The sequence below is a fragment of the Stegostoma tigrinum genome, chromosome 42 (genome assembly GCF_030684315.1).
Source record: "Stegostoma tigrinum isolate sSteTig4 chromosome 42, sSteTig4.hap1, whole genome shotgun sequence".
Classification (NCBI taxonomy): Eukaryota; Metazoa; Chordata; class Chondrichthyes; order Orectolobiformes; family Stegostomatidae; genus Stegostoma; species Stegostoma tigrinum.
The window spans coordinates 12,999,309-13,015,240 of record NC_081395.1 but is presented as its reverse complement, the minus strand read 5'-3'; the positions used below and the strand labels follow the sequence as shown (position 1 = coordinate 13,015,240).

General features: G+C 56.2%; 1 protein-coding gene across 17 annotated transcripts in view; it reads left to right on the top strand.

Annotated features, from left to right (window-relative positions):
• Positions 1 to 15,932, top strand: part of LOC125449241 (pyruvate carboxylase, mitochondrial-like) — a 765,853-nt gene that overhangs the window by 668,071 nt on the left and 81,850 nt on the right. For all 17 annotated transcript variants that reach the window (XM_059641558.1, XM_059641556.1, XM_059641559.1 and 14 more), the window contains one exon: positions 7,175 to 7,396. In XM_059641558.1, coding sequence (XP_059497541.1) covers positions 7,175 to 7,396 — 222 coding nt within the window. The remainder of the gene's footprint in view (positions 1 to 7,174; positions 7,397 to 15,932) is intronic.

Sequence of the window (15,932 nt, the reverse complement as noted above, 5' to 3'; positions counted from 1 at the left end):
CCATCAGCACTGACCCTCCGACAGTGCCCGCTCCCTCAGCACTGACCCTCCAACAGTGCCGCGCTCCCTTGGCGCTGACCCTCTGACAGTGCCCACTCCCTCAGCACTGACCCTCCAACAGTGCCCACTCCCTCAGCACTGACCCTCCAACAGTGCCCACTCCCTCAGCACTGACCCTCCGACAGTGCAGCACTCCCTCAGCACTGACCCTCTGACAGTGCCCGCTCCTTCAGCACTGACCCTCCGACAGTGTTCACTCCCTCAGCACTGACCCTCCGACAGTGCCCACTCCCTCAGTACTGACCGTCCTACAGTGCGGCGCTCCCTCAGCACCGACTCTCCGACAGTGCCCACTCCCTCAACACTGACCCTCCGGCAGTGCCCACTCCCTCAGCACTGACCCTCTGACAGTGTGGCGCTCCCTCAGTTCTGACCCTCCGACAGTGCGGCGCTCCCTCAGCACTGACCCTCCGACAGTGCGGCATTCCCTCAGCACTGACGCTCCGACAGTGCCCACTCCCACAGCGCTGACCCTCCGACAGTGCCTGCTCCCTCAGCACTGACCCTCCGACAGTGTGGCGTTCCCTCAGCACCGACCCTCCGACAGTGCCCACTCCCTCAGCACTGACCCTCCGACAGTGCAGCGCTCCCTCAGCACTGACCCTCCAACATTGCGGCACTCCCTGAACACTGACCTTCCGACAGTGCGGCGCTCCCTCAGCGCTAACCCTCCGACAGTGCGGCGCTCCCTCAGCTCTGACCCTCCAACATTGCGGCACTCCCTAAACACTGACCTTCCGACAGTGCGGCGCTCTCTCAGCGCTGACCCTCCGACAGTGCAGCGCTCCCTCAAGGGTGACCCTTCGACAGTGCGGCGCTCCCTCAGCTCTGACCCTCCGACAGTGCGGCTCTCCCTCAGTTCTGACCCTCCGACAGTGCGGCGCTCCATCAGCACTGACCCTCCGACGGTGCGGCACTCCCTCAGCGCTGACCCTCCGACAGTGCCCACTCCCTCAACACTGACCCTCCGACAGTGTGGTGCTCCCTCAGTTCTGACCCTCCGACAGTGCGGCGCTCCATCAGCACTGACCCTCCGACAGTGCCCGCTCCCTCAGCACTGACCCTCCAACAGTGCTGCGCTCCCTTGGCGCTGACCCTCCGACAGTGCCCGCTCCCTCAGCACTGACCCTCCGACAGTGCGGCACTCCCTCAGCGCTGACCCTCCGACAGTGCGGCGCTCCCTCAGCACTGACCCTCCGACAGTGCGGCATTCCCTCAGCACTGACGCTCCGACAGTGCCCACTCCCACAGCGCTGACCCTCCGACAGTGCCTGCTCCCTCAGCACTGACCCTCTGACAGTGTGGCGTTCCCTCAGCACCGACCCTCCGACATGGCCCACTCCCTCAGTTCTGACCCTCCGACAGTGCGGCGCTCCCTCAGCACTGACCCTCCGACAGTGCAGCGCTCCCTCAGCACTGACCCTCCAACATTGCGGCACTCCCTGAACACTGACCTTCCGACAGTGCGGCGCTCCCTCAGCGCTAACCCTCCGACAGTGCGGCGCTCCCTCAGCGCTGACCCTCCGACAGTGCGGCGCTCCCTCAGCTCTGACCCTCCAACATTGCGGCACTCCCTGAACACTGAACTTCCGACAGTGCGGCGCTCCCTCAGCGCTGACCCTCCGACAGTGCAGCGCTCCCTCAGCGCTGACCCTCCGACAGTGCGGCGCTCCCTCAGCTCTGACCCTCCGACAGTGCGGCTCTCCCTCAGCACTGACCCTCCGACAGTGCGGCATTCCCTCAGCACTGACGCTCCGATAGTGCCCACTCCCACAGCGCTGACCCTCCGACAGTGCCTGCTCCCTCAGCACTGACCCTCCGACAGTGTGGCGTTCCCTCAGCACCGACCCTCCGACAGTGCCCACTCCCTCAGCACTGACCCTCCGACAGTGCAGCGCTCCCTCAGCACTGACCCTCCAACATTGCGGCACTCCCTGAACACTGACCTTCCGACAGTGCGGCGCTCCCTCAGCGCTAACCCTCCGACAGTGCGGCGCTCCCTCAGCACTGACCCTTCGACAGTGCGGCGCTCCCTCAGCTCTGACCCTCCAACATTGCGGCTCTCCCTCAGCTCTGACCCTCCGACAGTGCGGCTCTCCCTCAGTTCTGACCCTCCGACAGTGCGGCGCTCCATCAGCACTGACCCTCCGACGGTGCGGCACTCCCTCAGCGCTGACCCTCCGACAGTGCCCACTCCCTCAACACTGACCCTCCGACAGTGCCCACTCCCTCAGCACTGACCCTCTGACAGTGTGGTGCTCCCTCAGTTCTGACCCTCCGACAGTGCGGCGGTCCATCAGCACTGACTCTCCGACAGTGCCCGCTCCCTCAGCACTACCCTCCAACAGTGCTGCGCTCCCTTGGCGCTGACCCTCCGACAGTGCCCGCTCCCTCAGCACTGACCCTCCGACAGTGCGGCACTCCCTCAGCGCTGACCCACCGACAGTGCGGCACTCCCTCAGCGCTGACCCTCCGACAGTGCGGCGCTCCATCAGCGCTGACCCTCCGACAGTGCGGCGCTCCCTCAGCGCTGACCCTCCGACAGTGCGGCGCTCCCTCAGCTCTGACCCTCCAACAGTGCAGCGCTCCCTCAGCGCTGACCCTCCGACTGTGCGGCACTCCCTCAGCTCTGACCCTCCAACAGTGCAGCGCTCCCTCAGTACTGACCCTCTGACAGTGCGGTGCTCCCTCAGTTCTGACCCTCTGACAGTGCGGCGCTCCATCAGCACTGACCCGCCGACAGTGCGGCGCTCCCTCAGCGCTGACCCTCCGACAGTGCAGGGCTCCCTCAGCTCTGACCCTCCGACAGTGCGGCGCTCCCTCAGCTCTGACCCTCCGACAGTGCGGCGCTCCCTCAGCTCTGACCCTCCGACAGTGCGGCTCTCCCTCAGTTCTGACCCTCCGACAGTGCGGCGCTCCCTCAGTGCTGACCCTCCGACAGTGCCCACTCCCTCAACACTGACCCTCTGACAGTGTGGCGCTCCCTCAGTTCTGACCCTCCGACAGTGCGGCGCTCCATCAGCACTGACCCTCCGACAGTGCGGCGCTCCATCAGCACTGACCCTCCGACAGTGCCGCGCTCCCTTGGTGCTGACCCTCTGACAGTGCCCACTCCCTCAGCAGTGACCCTCCAACAGTGCCCACTCCCTCGCACTGACCCTCCGACAGTGCAGCACTCCCTCAGCACTGACCCTCCGACAGTGCGGCACTCCCTCAGCGCTGACCCTCCGACAGTGCCCACTCCCTCAACACTGACCCTCCGACAGTGCCCACTCCCTCAACACTGACCCTCCGACAGTGCCCACTCCCACAGCGCTGACCCTCCGACAGTGCCCACTCCCTCAACACTGACCCTCCGACAGTGCCCACTCCCTCAGCGCTGACCCTCCGACAGTGCGGCGCTCCATCAGCGCTGACCCTCCGACAGTGCGGCGCTCCCTCAGCGCTGACCCTCCGACAGTGCGGCGCTCCCTCAGCTCTGACCCTCCAACAGTGCAGCGCTCCCTCAGCGCTGACCCTCCGACTGTGCGGCACTCCCTCAGCTCTGACCCTCCAACAGTGCAGCGCTCCCTCAGTACTGACCCTCTGACAGTGCGGTGCTCCCTCAGTTCTGACCCTCTGACAGTGCGGCGCTCCATCAGCACTGACCCGCCGACAGTGCGGCGCTCCCTCAGCGCTGACCCTCCGACAGTGCAGGGCTCCCTCAGCTCTGACCCTCCGACAGTGCGGCGCTCCCTCAGCTCTGACCCTCCGACAGTGCGGCGCTCCCTCAGCTCTGACCCTCCGACAGTGCGGCTCTCCCTCAGTTCTGACCCTCCGACAGTGCGGCGCTCCCTCAGTGCTGACCCTCCGACAGTGCCCACTCCCTCAACACTGACCCTCTGACAGTGTGGCGCTCCCTCAGTTCTGACCCTCCGACAGTGCGGCGCTCCATCAGCACTGACCCTCCGACAGTGCGGCGCTCCATCAGCACTGACCCTCCGACAGTGCGGCGCTCCATCAGCACTGACCCTCCGACAGTGCCGCGCTCCCTTGGTGCTGACCCTCTGACAGTGCCCACTCCCTCAGCAGTGACCCTCCAACAGTGCCCACTCCCTCGCACTGACCCTCCGACAGTGCAGCACTCCCTCAGCACTGACCCTCCGACAGTGCGGCACTCCCTCAGCGCTGACCCTCCGACAGTGCCCACTCCCTCAACACTGACCCTCCGACAGTGCCCACTCCCTCAACACTGACCCTCCGACAGTGCCCACTCCCACAGCGCTGACCCTCCGACAGTGCCCACTCCCTCAACACTGACCCTCCGACAGTGCCCGCTCCCTCAGCACTGACCCTCCAACAGTGCTGCGCTCCCTTGGCGCTGACCCTCCGACAGTGCCCACTCCCTCAACACTGACCCTCTGACAGTGCCCACTCCCTCAGCACTGACCCTCTGACAGTGCAGCACTCCCTCAGCACTGACCCTCCGACAGTGCCCGCTCCTTCAGCACTGACCCTCCGACAGTGCCCACTCCCTCAACACTGACCTTCCGACAGTGCCCACTCCCTCAGCACTGACCCTCTGACAGTGTGGCGCTCCCTCAGTTCTGACCCTCCGACAGTGCGGCGCTCCCTCAGCACTGACCCTCCGACAGTGCGGCATTCCCTCAGCACTGACCCTCCGACAGTGCCCACTCCCTCGGCGCTGACCCTCCGACAGTGCCCACTCCCTCAACACTGACCCTCCGACAGTGCCCACTCCCTCAACACTGACCCTCCGACAGTGCCCACTCCCACAGCGCTGACCCTCCGACAGTGCCCACTCCCTCAACACTGACCCTCCGACAGTGCCCGCTCCCTCAGCACTGACCCTCCAACAGTGCTGCGCTCCCTTGGCGCTGACCCTCCGACAGTGCCCACTCCCTCAACACTGACCCTCCGACAGTGCCCACTCCCTCAGCACTGACCCTCTGACAGTGCAGCACTCCCTCAGCACTGACCCTCCGACAGTGCCCGCTCCTTCAGCACTGACCCTCCGACAGTGCCCACTCCCTCAACACTGACCTTCCGACAGTGCCCACTCCCTCAGCACTGACCCTCTGACAGTGTGGCGCTCCCTCAGTTCTGACCCTCCGACAGTGCGGCGCTCCCTCAGCACTGACCCTCCGACAGTGCGGCATTCCCTCAGCACTGACCCTCCGACAGTGCCCACTCCCTCGGCGCTGACCCTCCGACAGTGCCTCCTCCCTCAGCACTGACCCTCCGACAGTGCCCACTCCCTCAGCGCTGACCCTCCGACAGTGCCTCCTCCCTCAGCACTGACCCTCCGACAGTGTGGCGTTCCCTCAGCACCGACCCTCCGACAGTGCCCACTCCCTCAGCACTGACCCTCCGACAGTGCCCACTCCCTCAGCAATGACCCTCTGACAGTGTGGCGCTCCCTCAGTTCTGACCCTCCGACAGTGCGGCGCTCCATCAGCACTGACCCTCCGACAGTGCCCGCTCCCTCAGCACTGACCCTCCAACAGTGCCGCGCTCCCTTGGCGCTGACCCTCTGACAGTGCCCACTCCCTCAGCACTGACCCTCCAACAGTGCCCACTCCCTCAGCACTGACCCTCCGACAGTGCAGCACTCCCTCAGCACTGACCCTCTGACAGCGCCCGCTCCTTCAGCACTGACCCTCCGACAGTGTTCACTCCCTCAGCACTGACCCTCCGACAGTGCGGCGCTCCCTCAGCACTGACTCCCCGACAGTGCGGCGCTCCATCAGCGCTGACCCTCCGACAGTGCGGCACTCCCTCAGCTCTGACCCTCCGACAGTGCAGCGCTCCCTCAGTTCTGACCCTCCGACAGTGCGGCGCTCCCTCAGCACTGACCCTCCGACAGTGCAGCATTCCCTCAGCACTGACCCTCCGACAGTGCCCACTCCCTCAGCACTGACCCTCCGACAGTGCCTGCTCCCTCAGCACTGCCCCTCCGACAGTGTGGCGTTCCCTCAGCACCGACCCTCCGACTGTGCCCACTCCCTCAGCACTGACCCTCCGACAGTGCCCGCTCCCTCAGCACTGACACTCCGACAGTGTGGTGCTCCCTCAGCACTGACCCTCCAGCAGTGCCCACTCCCTCAGCACTGACCCTCCGACAGTGCCCGCTCCCTCAGCACTGACACTCCGACAGTGCGGTGCTCCCTCAGCACTGACCCTCCGACCTTGCGGCACTCCATCAGTGCTGACATGGAGAAAATGACAGGGAACTAGGAAATGCCAGAGGAGTTGAACAGCTGCTTTGCGTCGGCCTTTACAGCTAAAGTAATTTCAAAATTACTGAGTAATCAAGAGGCAAATGGGGAGGTGAAAGAAATGCAGTAACTACAAGAAGAGAACAAATGCTGAGGAAATCATGGGCTAAAGACCACCAAGATGCATCCTGGGATATTATAGGAGTGGCTACAGAGGTAATGGATGCAGTGCTGCTAATTTTCCAAGAATCCTTCTATGGAATCCTAAAAGTAACCGAGCGATATGGGCCGTAATACAATGTACGCTAGGATTCAGTTGAGGTGGTGTTTTCGTCCAGACCACCTCACCACTTTGACCCTGTTCTTTTGGAGTATCTTGGCAAGACTTGCACGAGGTCCTGACAAGTTTTCGATTGACGCCTTTTATTGACTTGCCACGAGCCCGGCTCACCAAACCTTGCCACCTGACCAGCTGCACCGTGCAGTCTGGTTGCCGGGGAAACCCGATATCGGGGTTGGTGGGTGGTGGGTGGTGGTGCCACCAGCTCCATGCGACCTCCATGTGGCTCGGGGCCCAATCAGCGGAGTAGGGCACCACCCACCAGGCACCACCTACATTGCGGCCTTATCACCACATTCTTTGGCACTCGGGCAGCGGGGGCCAGTCTGCCCCTGTCTTGGCATGCGGGAGGCTGGGCCGTTAAAATATATTCAAGGCCCTGATAGATGTTTAATCAGGAAGGGAGTGGAGGATTATGGTGGAAAGGCAGGAGAGTGGAGTTGAGAATGTCAGATCTGCCGCGATCTCGGTTGAATGATGGAGAACGCTCGATGGGCTGAGTGGCCTACCTCTGTACCCATGGTATAATTTTTCTTGCTTCTGCCTTCGCCGACAGGCGAGCCCCCGGCTGGTTTCCGCGAGATCCTCCTGAGGGAAGGCCCGGAACGCTTTGCGAAGGCCATCAGGAACCACAAAGGCCTGCTGCTGATGGACACCACCTTCAGGGACGCCCACCAGTCACTGCTGGCCACCCGGGTCCGCACGCACGACCTGAAGAACATCTCGCCTTTCGTGGCCCACCGTTTAAGCCGGTTGTTCAGCATCGAGAACTGGGGAGGTAAGGCGTCACATTCTCCCAGCATTCCCCACCTACCCTGGTTAGCAGCACAAAAGCTCCCCGACCTGAGATACGGTCATTAGACACATGGGCAGAAGTAGGTCATACAGCCTCAGATGGTGGCGTCACATTCCTCTGGGCCCTCGGTCACTCAGGCATCTGTCGAACCCAGCCTTGAGTAGATTCGCTGCGCCAGGTACCACCGCTCCCGACGGGAGACAATTCCCAAGACGTCTGAGAGAATGATTTCCTCCCCATTTCGGTCTTGAGTTGGAGGTACCTCATTTTTAAACTCTGCTCCCTCGTTCCTCAGCACGCACTTAGATCCACTCTGCATCCACCCTGTCAAAGCCAGGCAGAATCGCATTCACATTGTGATTAGATCACCTCTCGTTCTTTTACAGTCTCTAATTTGGATTTTTCATGATGGCTTCAGTCAGAACTACCTCTAAAGGACATCTCTGGCTCTGAGCTCTATCAGGAGCCACACAGCAGTTCAGTGAGGTTAGCACTGCTGCCTCACAGCTCCAGGGACCTGCGTTCGATTCCACCCTCAGGCAACTGCCTGTGTGGAGTTTGCACATTCTCCCTGTATTTGCATGAGTTTCCTCCTGCAGTCCAAAGATGTGCGGGTTAGGGTGGATTAGCCGTGCTAAACTGTCCTGTAGTGTTCAGGGATGTGTAGATTAGGTGGGTTATAGGTGGAGGGGTCTGGGTGGGATGCTGTGAGGTTCAGTGTGGACTTGTGGGGCCAAAGAGCCTGCTTCCACACTGTAGGGATTTTATGGATCAGGCCATTTGGCTCAACTCATTATGTGCCAACCAGGATCCCCAAACTAAACCAAGCCACTTGCCTGCATGTGGCCCATATCTCTCTAAACCTTTCCTATCTACGTACCTGTCCAAATGTTGTAATTGTACCAGTCTCTGCCATACACACACTGCCCTCTGCGTGAAAAAGTTGTCCCTTAGGTCCCTTTTAAATCTTGCCCCTCTCACCTTAAACCTGTGCCCTTCTGGTTTTGGACTCCCCCACCCTGGGGAAAAGACCTTGTCTATTCACCCTATCCATGTCCCTCATGATTTTATAAACCTCTATCAGATCACCCCTCATCCTCCTATGCTCCAGGGAGCACAGCCCCAGCCTATTCAGTCTCACCTTAGAATTCAAACCATCCAGTTTCGGTAACGTCCTTGTAAATCATTTTTGCGAACCTTTTCCAATTTTAGTCGACCAGAATTGTAAGCGCTATTCTAAATGTGGCCTATGTGTCAATTTTTAAAATATATTTCCAGATTTTTTTTTAACCTCGCCACCAATCTCTTTTTTAGTCAATGTGGGTTGGTCAATGATTTTGCTCTCTTTATGATTTATAAAAACTGAAGGATCAGGGCAGTTTTATTCCGTGTTTGCTGTCTGTGGTCATCCTTCAGTGTGATTGGCTGGATAATCTCACTGTTGCTGGATGGCCATAAATCCCATGGGCTTGACGCTAGTTTCCAACAACTGTCCCGAAAGGTGAAAATTCATATGACAGAGATGCTGAGCTCTTTGTCGGCCGCTTTCTTTGGCATCCCTGGCAAGGGCAGTGAGTTTGCCACAGACTGCAAACTCCAGGCCAGTGCGTTACGTCTCTGCGTGTTTCCGAACTGCGTCTTCAATTAAGAAATCTGTTATCCTCAGTACCGGTGATGTTAAGCTGATTCCTTGATCACTGCCTGGACTCGTTTGACTGCCCCATTTAAATATCGCTGTCATGTTCACCAGTGCTCCAACACATTTGATTTGATTTGATTTGATTTGATTTATTATTGTCACACCCACCCAGGTACAGTGAAAAGTTTTGTTTTGCATGCAGTACAGGCAGATCATACCAAATAGAGTGCATTAGGGAAATAGAACAGAGCAAGGAATATGATGTTACTGCTGCAGAGAAGGTGTACAAAGAGTGAGATCAACATTCACTTCAAAAGTTGAGGGATCCAAACAGAAGTCTAATAATAGCAGTGAAGAAGCTGCTCTTGAATCTGTCAGTCCGTGTGTTTAAGCTTTTGTTTCTACTGCCCGACAGAAGAGATTGGAAGAGATTACAACTGGAGTTGGAGGGATTGATGTTGGCTGCCTTCTGAAGCAGCGAGAAGTGTTGATGGAGTCACTGGATGGAAGGTTGGCTTGTGTGATGGACTGCACTGTGTTCACAATTAGGTAGCTGGCTAGCATTTCGATCGATGGCTAGTGTCAGAGCTACCACAGTTCCAACGTATGGGTTCAGTACCCATTCCAGCTGAGATGGGACTTCCAGTGGAAAGCAAGGGTATAAAGATGGCGACCCGGTCCTGGGTTGTATTTTTAATGTTTCTGTGTCATTTTGCACAGTAATAATTTTGTTTTGTACACCCCTCTCACTTTCCAAAGTGTTTGATTTGCTGTCTTTCCAGACCACCTTGTGTCTTCATTTGTCATTCCCGGCTTTGTTTCAGCGTGTTGCGCGACCAGACTCTCAATCTGAACTTGATTTGTCGACCTGCCTGTCGTTGGGACCTGTGAGCAGACTCGATTGATCAATCCCCACAGCTGCACCATCTCATGTCCTCCACAATATCTATTCCCAGCTCCCTCCCATCCTTTTCCACACGACTGCTTTCACTTACAAGCCAAGATCCGACGTTAATAAGGGTGGAAGACGCTGACAGGTTGGACACAGGGAGGGAGCGACTAGCTGAAGGTCAGGCGTCAGTCACCTCCATCGGCTCAGAGCAGGGGTTTCCCCTGGTCCCCAGAACTCCTGCACCTGCATTCCACCTGGAGTGCCACCCCCACTCTCAGCCGGCACGCCGGAGCCAAATTGTCGAGACTGCGCAGTAGGATCCCTTCGATGGTGGGGTGATCATTGACCAAGCACCAGCCAACACCTCCCCACCCCCACATACCCCTCCAACCCCGGACACTGAGATGTGGCATCAGATGTCGAGAGTTGAGGGAGTGACGCAAGGAAACCCTTGCTCTGAGCCGATGGAGGTGACTGATGCCTGACCTTCAGCTGGTCACTCCCTCCCTGCGCCCAATCTGTCAGCGTTTTCCACCCTCGTTGACGTCAGATCTTGGCTTGGAAATGAAAGCAGTCATGTGGAAAAGGATGGGAGGGAGATGGGAATTGATCTTGTGGGGGACACGAGATGGCTTGGAACCTGTGGTCATTTCTTGAGATGCTGCCTGCAAGTATTTATATACACATCCCAAAGTGGCCTGCATTCAAACCTCACAACCCTGTAACAGGGACATTGGCAAAGTAGCTATCCAGCACTCCCTCAGCACTGACCCTCCCGCAGCACTGACCCTCTGGCAGTGCGGCGCTCCCTCAGCTCTGACCCTCCGACAGTGCAGCGCTCCCTCAGCACTGACCCTCCCTCAGCACTGACCCTCCCTCAGCACTGACCCTCTGACAGTGTGCGCTCCCTCAGCACTCACCCTCTGACAGTGCCTGCTCCCTCAGCACTGACCCTCCCGCAGCACTGACCCTCTGGCAGTGCGGCGCTCCCTCAGCTCTGACCCTCCGACAGTGCAGCGCTCCCTCAGCACTGACCCTCCCTCAGCACTGACCCTCTGGCAGTGCGGCACTCCCTCAGCTCTGACCCTCCGACAGTGCGGCGCTCCCTCAGCACTGACCTTCCCTCAGCACTGACCCTCCCTCAGCACTGACCCTCTGACAGTGTGCGCTCCCTCAGCACTCACCCTCTGACAGTGCCTGCTCCCTCAGCACTGACCCTCTGACAGTGCGGCGCTCCCTCAGCACTGACCCTCCGACAGTGCGGCACTCCCTCAGCACTGACCCTCCGACAGTGCCCACTCCCTCAGCACTGACCCTCTGACAGTGCAGCACTCCCTCAGCACTGACCCTCCGACAGTGCGGCTCTCCCTCAGCACTGACCTTCTGACAATGCGGCGCTCCCTCGTCGCTGACCCTCCGACGTGCTCACTCTCTCAGCACTGACCCTCCGACAGTGCTCACTCCCTCAGCACTGACCCTCCAACAGTGTGGCACTCCTCAGCGTTGACCCTCCAACAGTGCCCACTCCCTCAGCACTGACCTGCTGATAGTGCAGCGCTCGCTCAGCGATGAGCCTTTGACTGTGTGGCACTCCCTCAGCTCCTGACCCTCTGACAGTGTGGCATTCCCTCAGCACTGACCCTCTGACAGCGTGCAGAGAGGTTTGCTGATAGTTTGTCCTTGGCACCTTTGAAAGTAGAGGAATCCGGGGACTGGCATGTTGTGAAGAATTTCCACATCATCATGGAGATGGAAGGTGTGCTGTTAAATTATTAATTTATTTAATGTATGTAAATTACACCGCGCTATGTTTAAAGGTTAGAAAATGTAAATGTAGGCTTGATTATTTTGTGACAGAGACAGCAGGAACTGCCGAAGCTGGAGAATCTGAGATAACAAGGTATAGAGCTGGATGAACACAGCAGGCCAAGCATCATCAGAGGAGCAGGAAGGCTGACATTTTGGGTTGAGACCCTTCTTCAGAAATCTGCATCTTGTTATCTTTGATTACTTCGTGCTTGTGTGATCATTTTGGTACGCAGACTGTAGCTGATGGGAACTGGAACAAAGGTCCTGTTCCCTCCTTTAATGAGGATGCCTCAGTCCTGGTCCATCTCTGTTGAATATTGCCCAGAATTAAGACAGCCTCCGCTATCCAATTCGCATCCCCTGAGATTTGCAACATTTCTCGTGGTACGGAAATCATTATGTCGCTCTGAAAGTTATAATCATAGCGTTGTACAGCATGGAAACAGAGCCTTCAGTCCAACTCGCCCTTGCCAAACAGATCTAATGTGCCAGTAATTGACCTATATTCATCTGAGTCCTTCCTGTTCCTGTACCCATCCAGATGCCTCTTATGTATGTCATTGTACCAGCTTCCACTTCCTCTGGCAGCTCATTCACACCTTCTATGTGAAAAAGTTACCCCTCAGGTCTCTCTGAAATCTTTCTCCTCTCCCCTCCAGCCTATGCCCCTCTAGTTTTGGACTCCCCTACCCAGGGGTAAAGAGCTTAATTGTTCACCCTATCCATGCCCCTCATGATATTGTAAACCTCTATAACGTCACCCCTCAGCCTCTGAGGCTCCAGGGAAAATAGCCCCAGCCTATCCCCTCTCCCTATAGCTCAAACCCTCCAACCCTGGCAACATCCTTGTGAATCTTTTCTGAGCCCTTTCAAGTTGAACAGCATCCTTCATACAGCACGGAGACACGAATGGCACACAGTATTCCAAAGCTAACCTCACCAATGGCCCACACAGCCGCAACATGACCTCCCAACTCCAGTACTCAATGCAGTCATTCTGGAACTCACTAGCACTGAGTGGGAGCAATGTACCTGATTCCGTTAACATTCAGTGCAGCATTCCTTCAGTGTTGCTGGGTCACAATCCTGGAATTCCCTCCCTGTTGGCATTGGAGGTCAACTCACACCAGGGGAACTGCAGCGGTTCAAGAAGGCAGCTTGACACCACCTTCTCAAGCGGGCAACTAGGGACGGGGCAATAAATGCTGGGCCACATCCCAATAAAGAAATGAAGAAGCACAGCCAATGAAGGGACAAGACATCCATGTTTTAGGATCCACTGTAACCAATTTAGTTACAGGATGCTCCCACAAGCAGCTATGAGATAATATCCAGGTCTGTATTTCCAGTGATGTTGGTCATGGCATAAATATTGTCCCTTGGACACAGTGTTCGTCCTTCAGTCATGTGTTCCCATCTAAGTGTTCCTCTGGTATTGCCAGTGCGAGGATCAGACTGGGCTATTGACTCCGAGAGCCATACGGCACGGAAACAGACCCTTCAGTCCACCAGTCCATGCTGACCCATAATCCTGAACTAAACTAGTCCCACCTGCCAGCTCCTGGCCCATATCCCCCCAAACCTTTCTTCCTCATGTACTTATCCAAATGTCTTTTAAACGTTGTAACTGTACCCACGGCCACCACTTCCTCAGGAAGTTCATTCCACACATGAACCACTCTGTGTAAAATAAAAGTTGCCTCTCATGTCCTTTTTAAATCTTTCTCCTCACATCTTAAAAATATACCCCCCTAGGGAAATCCCCCACCCTAGGGAAAAGACATGTGCCATTCACCTGATCTATACCCCCCATGATTTTATAACCCACTGCAAGGCTACTCCTCAAACTCCACTGAGGTAGCTTAGCCTCTCCCCATAAACCAGACCCTCCATTCCCAGTAACATCCTGGTAAATCTCTTCTCCAGCTTGATAGTATCCTTCCTATAACAGGGCGATCAGAGGTGGACTGAATGACCCAGAAGAGGCTCCACAAAACATCCTGTACAACCTCAACACAACATGTACTCCAAGGCCTGAGCAAGTGTGCGAAACACCTTCTTAACCACCCTATCTATATGTGATGTAAGCTTCAAAGAATTGTGTACCGGAGCCCCTGTTCTACCGCACAAACTGAGGCCCTACTTCTAATTGTATAAGTCTTGCCCTTGCTGGTCCCTCTGTTCTACAACACCACCCAAGACCCTATTTTTAAATGTGTAAGTCCTATCCTTGTTTGTTTTACTAAAATGCGCTACCTCGCATTTATTCAAATTAAACTCCATTTGCCACTCTTGACCCAATTGATCAAGATCTCTTTGTAATCTTAGATAACCTTCTTCAGTGTCCTCTCTCCCACCATCTTGGTGCCATCCGCAAAGTTACTAACCATTCCTTCTATACGCTTATCTGAATAATTTACATAATTCAGAAACAAAAATGGACCCAGGCACCAATCCCTGTGGAACACTGTTTGTCACAAGCCTGCAGCCCAGTGGGGAATGCAGTTCTCCGAACTCGTCCTCAAACCTTGCACCCTAGAGAAGAGAGACGGTTCCCCACAGCTTCCCAGCTCCATCACTGCAGCGCCCAGGATGGAGTTACTCTGGGATGCACGCAAGCACGTGGCTGGTCGTATAAACCTGCAGAATACAACCTCTGTAAACCTCCTTGTGGAAGTGAGCTGGATTGCTTCAGGCAAATCCCATGGATTTCCAGGGACTTTTTTCTCCCCACGGTGCGACGATAGTACTTTAATCCCTTGGGATTCGCTGAGCCTTTCCTACATTGTCTGGGTCGTAATCCACAGGGGTTTTGAATTTGTTGGATATCGCTGCTGTTCAGAGTGCGAGTTTCGATCTGCTTTCGGTCATCTCTGCCAACCTGTTTATTGAGAGGGGAGCATCTCATGGTGATGGAGGGTCAGGTCTGAGCTGGAAAGCTCACCTGAGATCTCAAAGGACCAAGGACGGTGAGTTTATCTCATGCTTAAACAGGTCAGGTGCCCACTTCTCAATCCCACACACAGTCCCAGTGGCAGGCAGTAAAACTAAGAGGGATTCCTGGTCATCCAGGTGATGGAACAACTGTTGAAGATTCTGCATCCATTGCCCGTAATGTGCGTCAAAACCCCTGGATGACTTTGAATTTTTGAGCAGCAAAGCAGCTTTTTAAATTCATTCACAGGATGCGAGCATCACTGGCTGGGCCCAGCAGTTATCGCCCGACCCGAATTACCCCTTGAGAAAGTGATGGTGAGCTGCCTTCTGGAACTGCTGCCGTCCTCCTGCTGTGGGTTGATCCACAAAGCCCTTAGGCAGGGAATTCCAGGATTTTGACCCAGTGACAATGAGGGAACGATATATTTCCCAAGCCAGGATAGGGAGTGGCTCGCTGGGAAACCTACAGGGGGTGGTGTTTCCATGTATCTGCTGCCCTTGTCCTTCTGGAAGAAAGTGCTCGTGGGTTTGGAAGGTGCTGCCTGAGGATCTTTGGTGAATTTCTGAGGTGCATCTTGTAGACACTGCTGCGACTGAGCATCGGTGGGTGGAGGGAGTGGGGTATTTGTGGATGCGGTGCCAATCAAAGTGGGGACTGCTTCATCCTGGATCATGGTGAGCTTGTTGAGTGTTGTTGGGGCTGCACTCATCCAGGGGGCAAGTGGGGGGTATTCCATCACACTCCTGACTTATGCCTCGTCGATGGTGGACAGGCTTTGGGGGGAGTCAGGAGGTGAGTTACTCGCTGCAGGATTCCCAGCCTCTGAGCTGCTCTTGTCACCCCGTGTTTATATCTTAGAATCATAGAATCCCTATAGTGTGGAAGCAGGCTGTTCAGCCCATCAAGTCCACACTGACCCTCCAAAGAGCATCCCACCACTGTCCCAACTCCCTACCCTGTCCCTGTAACCCTGCATTTCCCATAGCTAATTGACTGAGTCTGCACAATCCTGGACATTATGGCACATTTTAGGGTGGCCAACCCACCTAACATGCTAAGTCTATGCACTAGACTATTGATGTTTAGATCAATAGTAAGCCGAAGGATGTTGAGAATGGAGGTTTTAGTGCCCCTTTAGGGCAGTGGTTCGATTCTCTGTTATTGGAGATAGTAATTATGGAGATGGTAATTGTGTGACACAGATGTTACTTAAATAAGTGTGTAATCAGCATGTGTGACT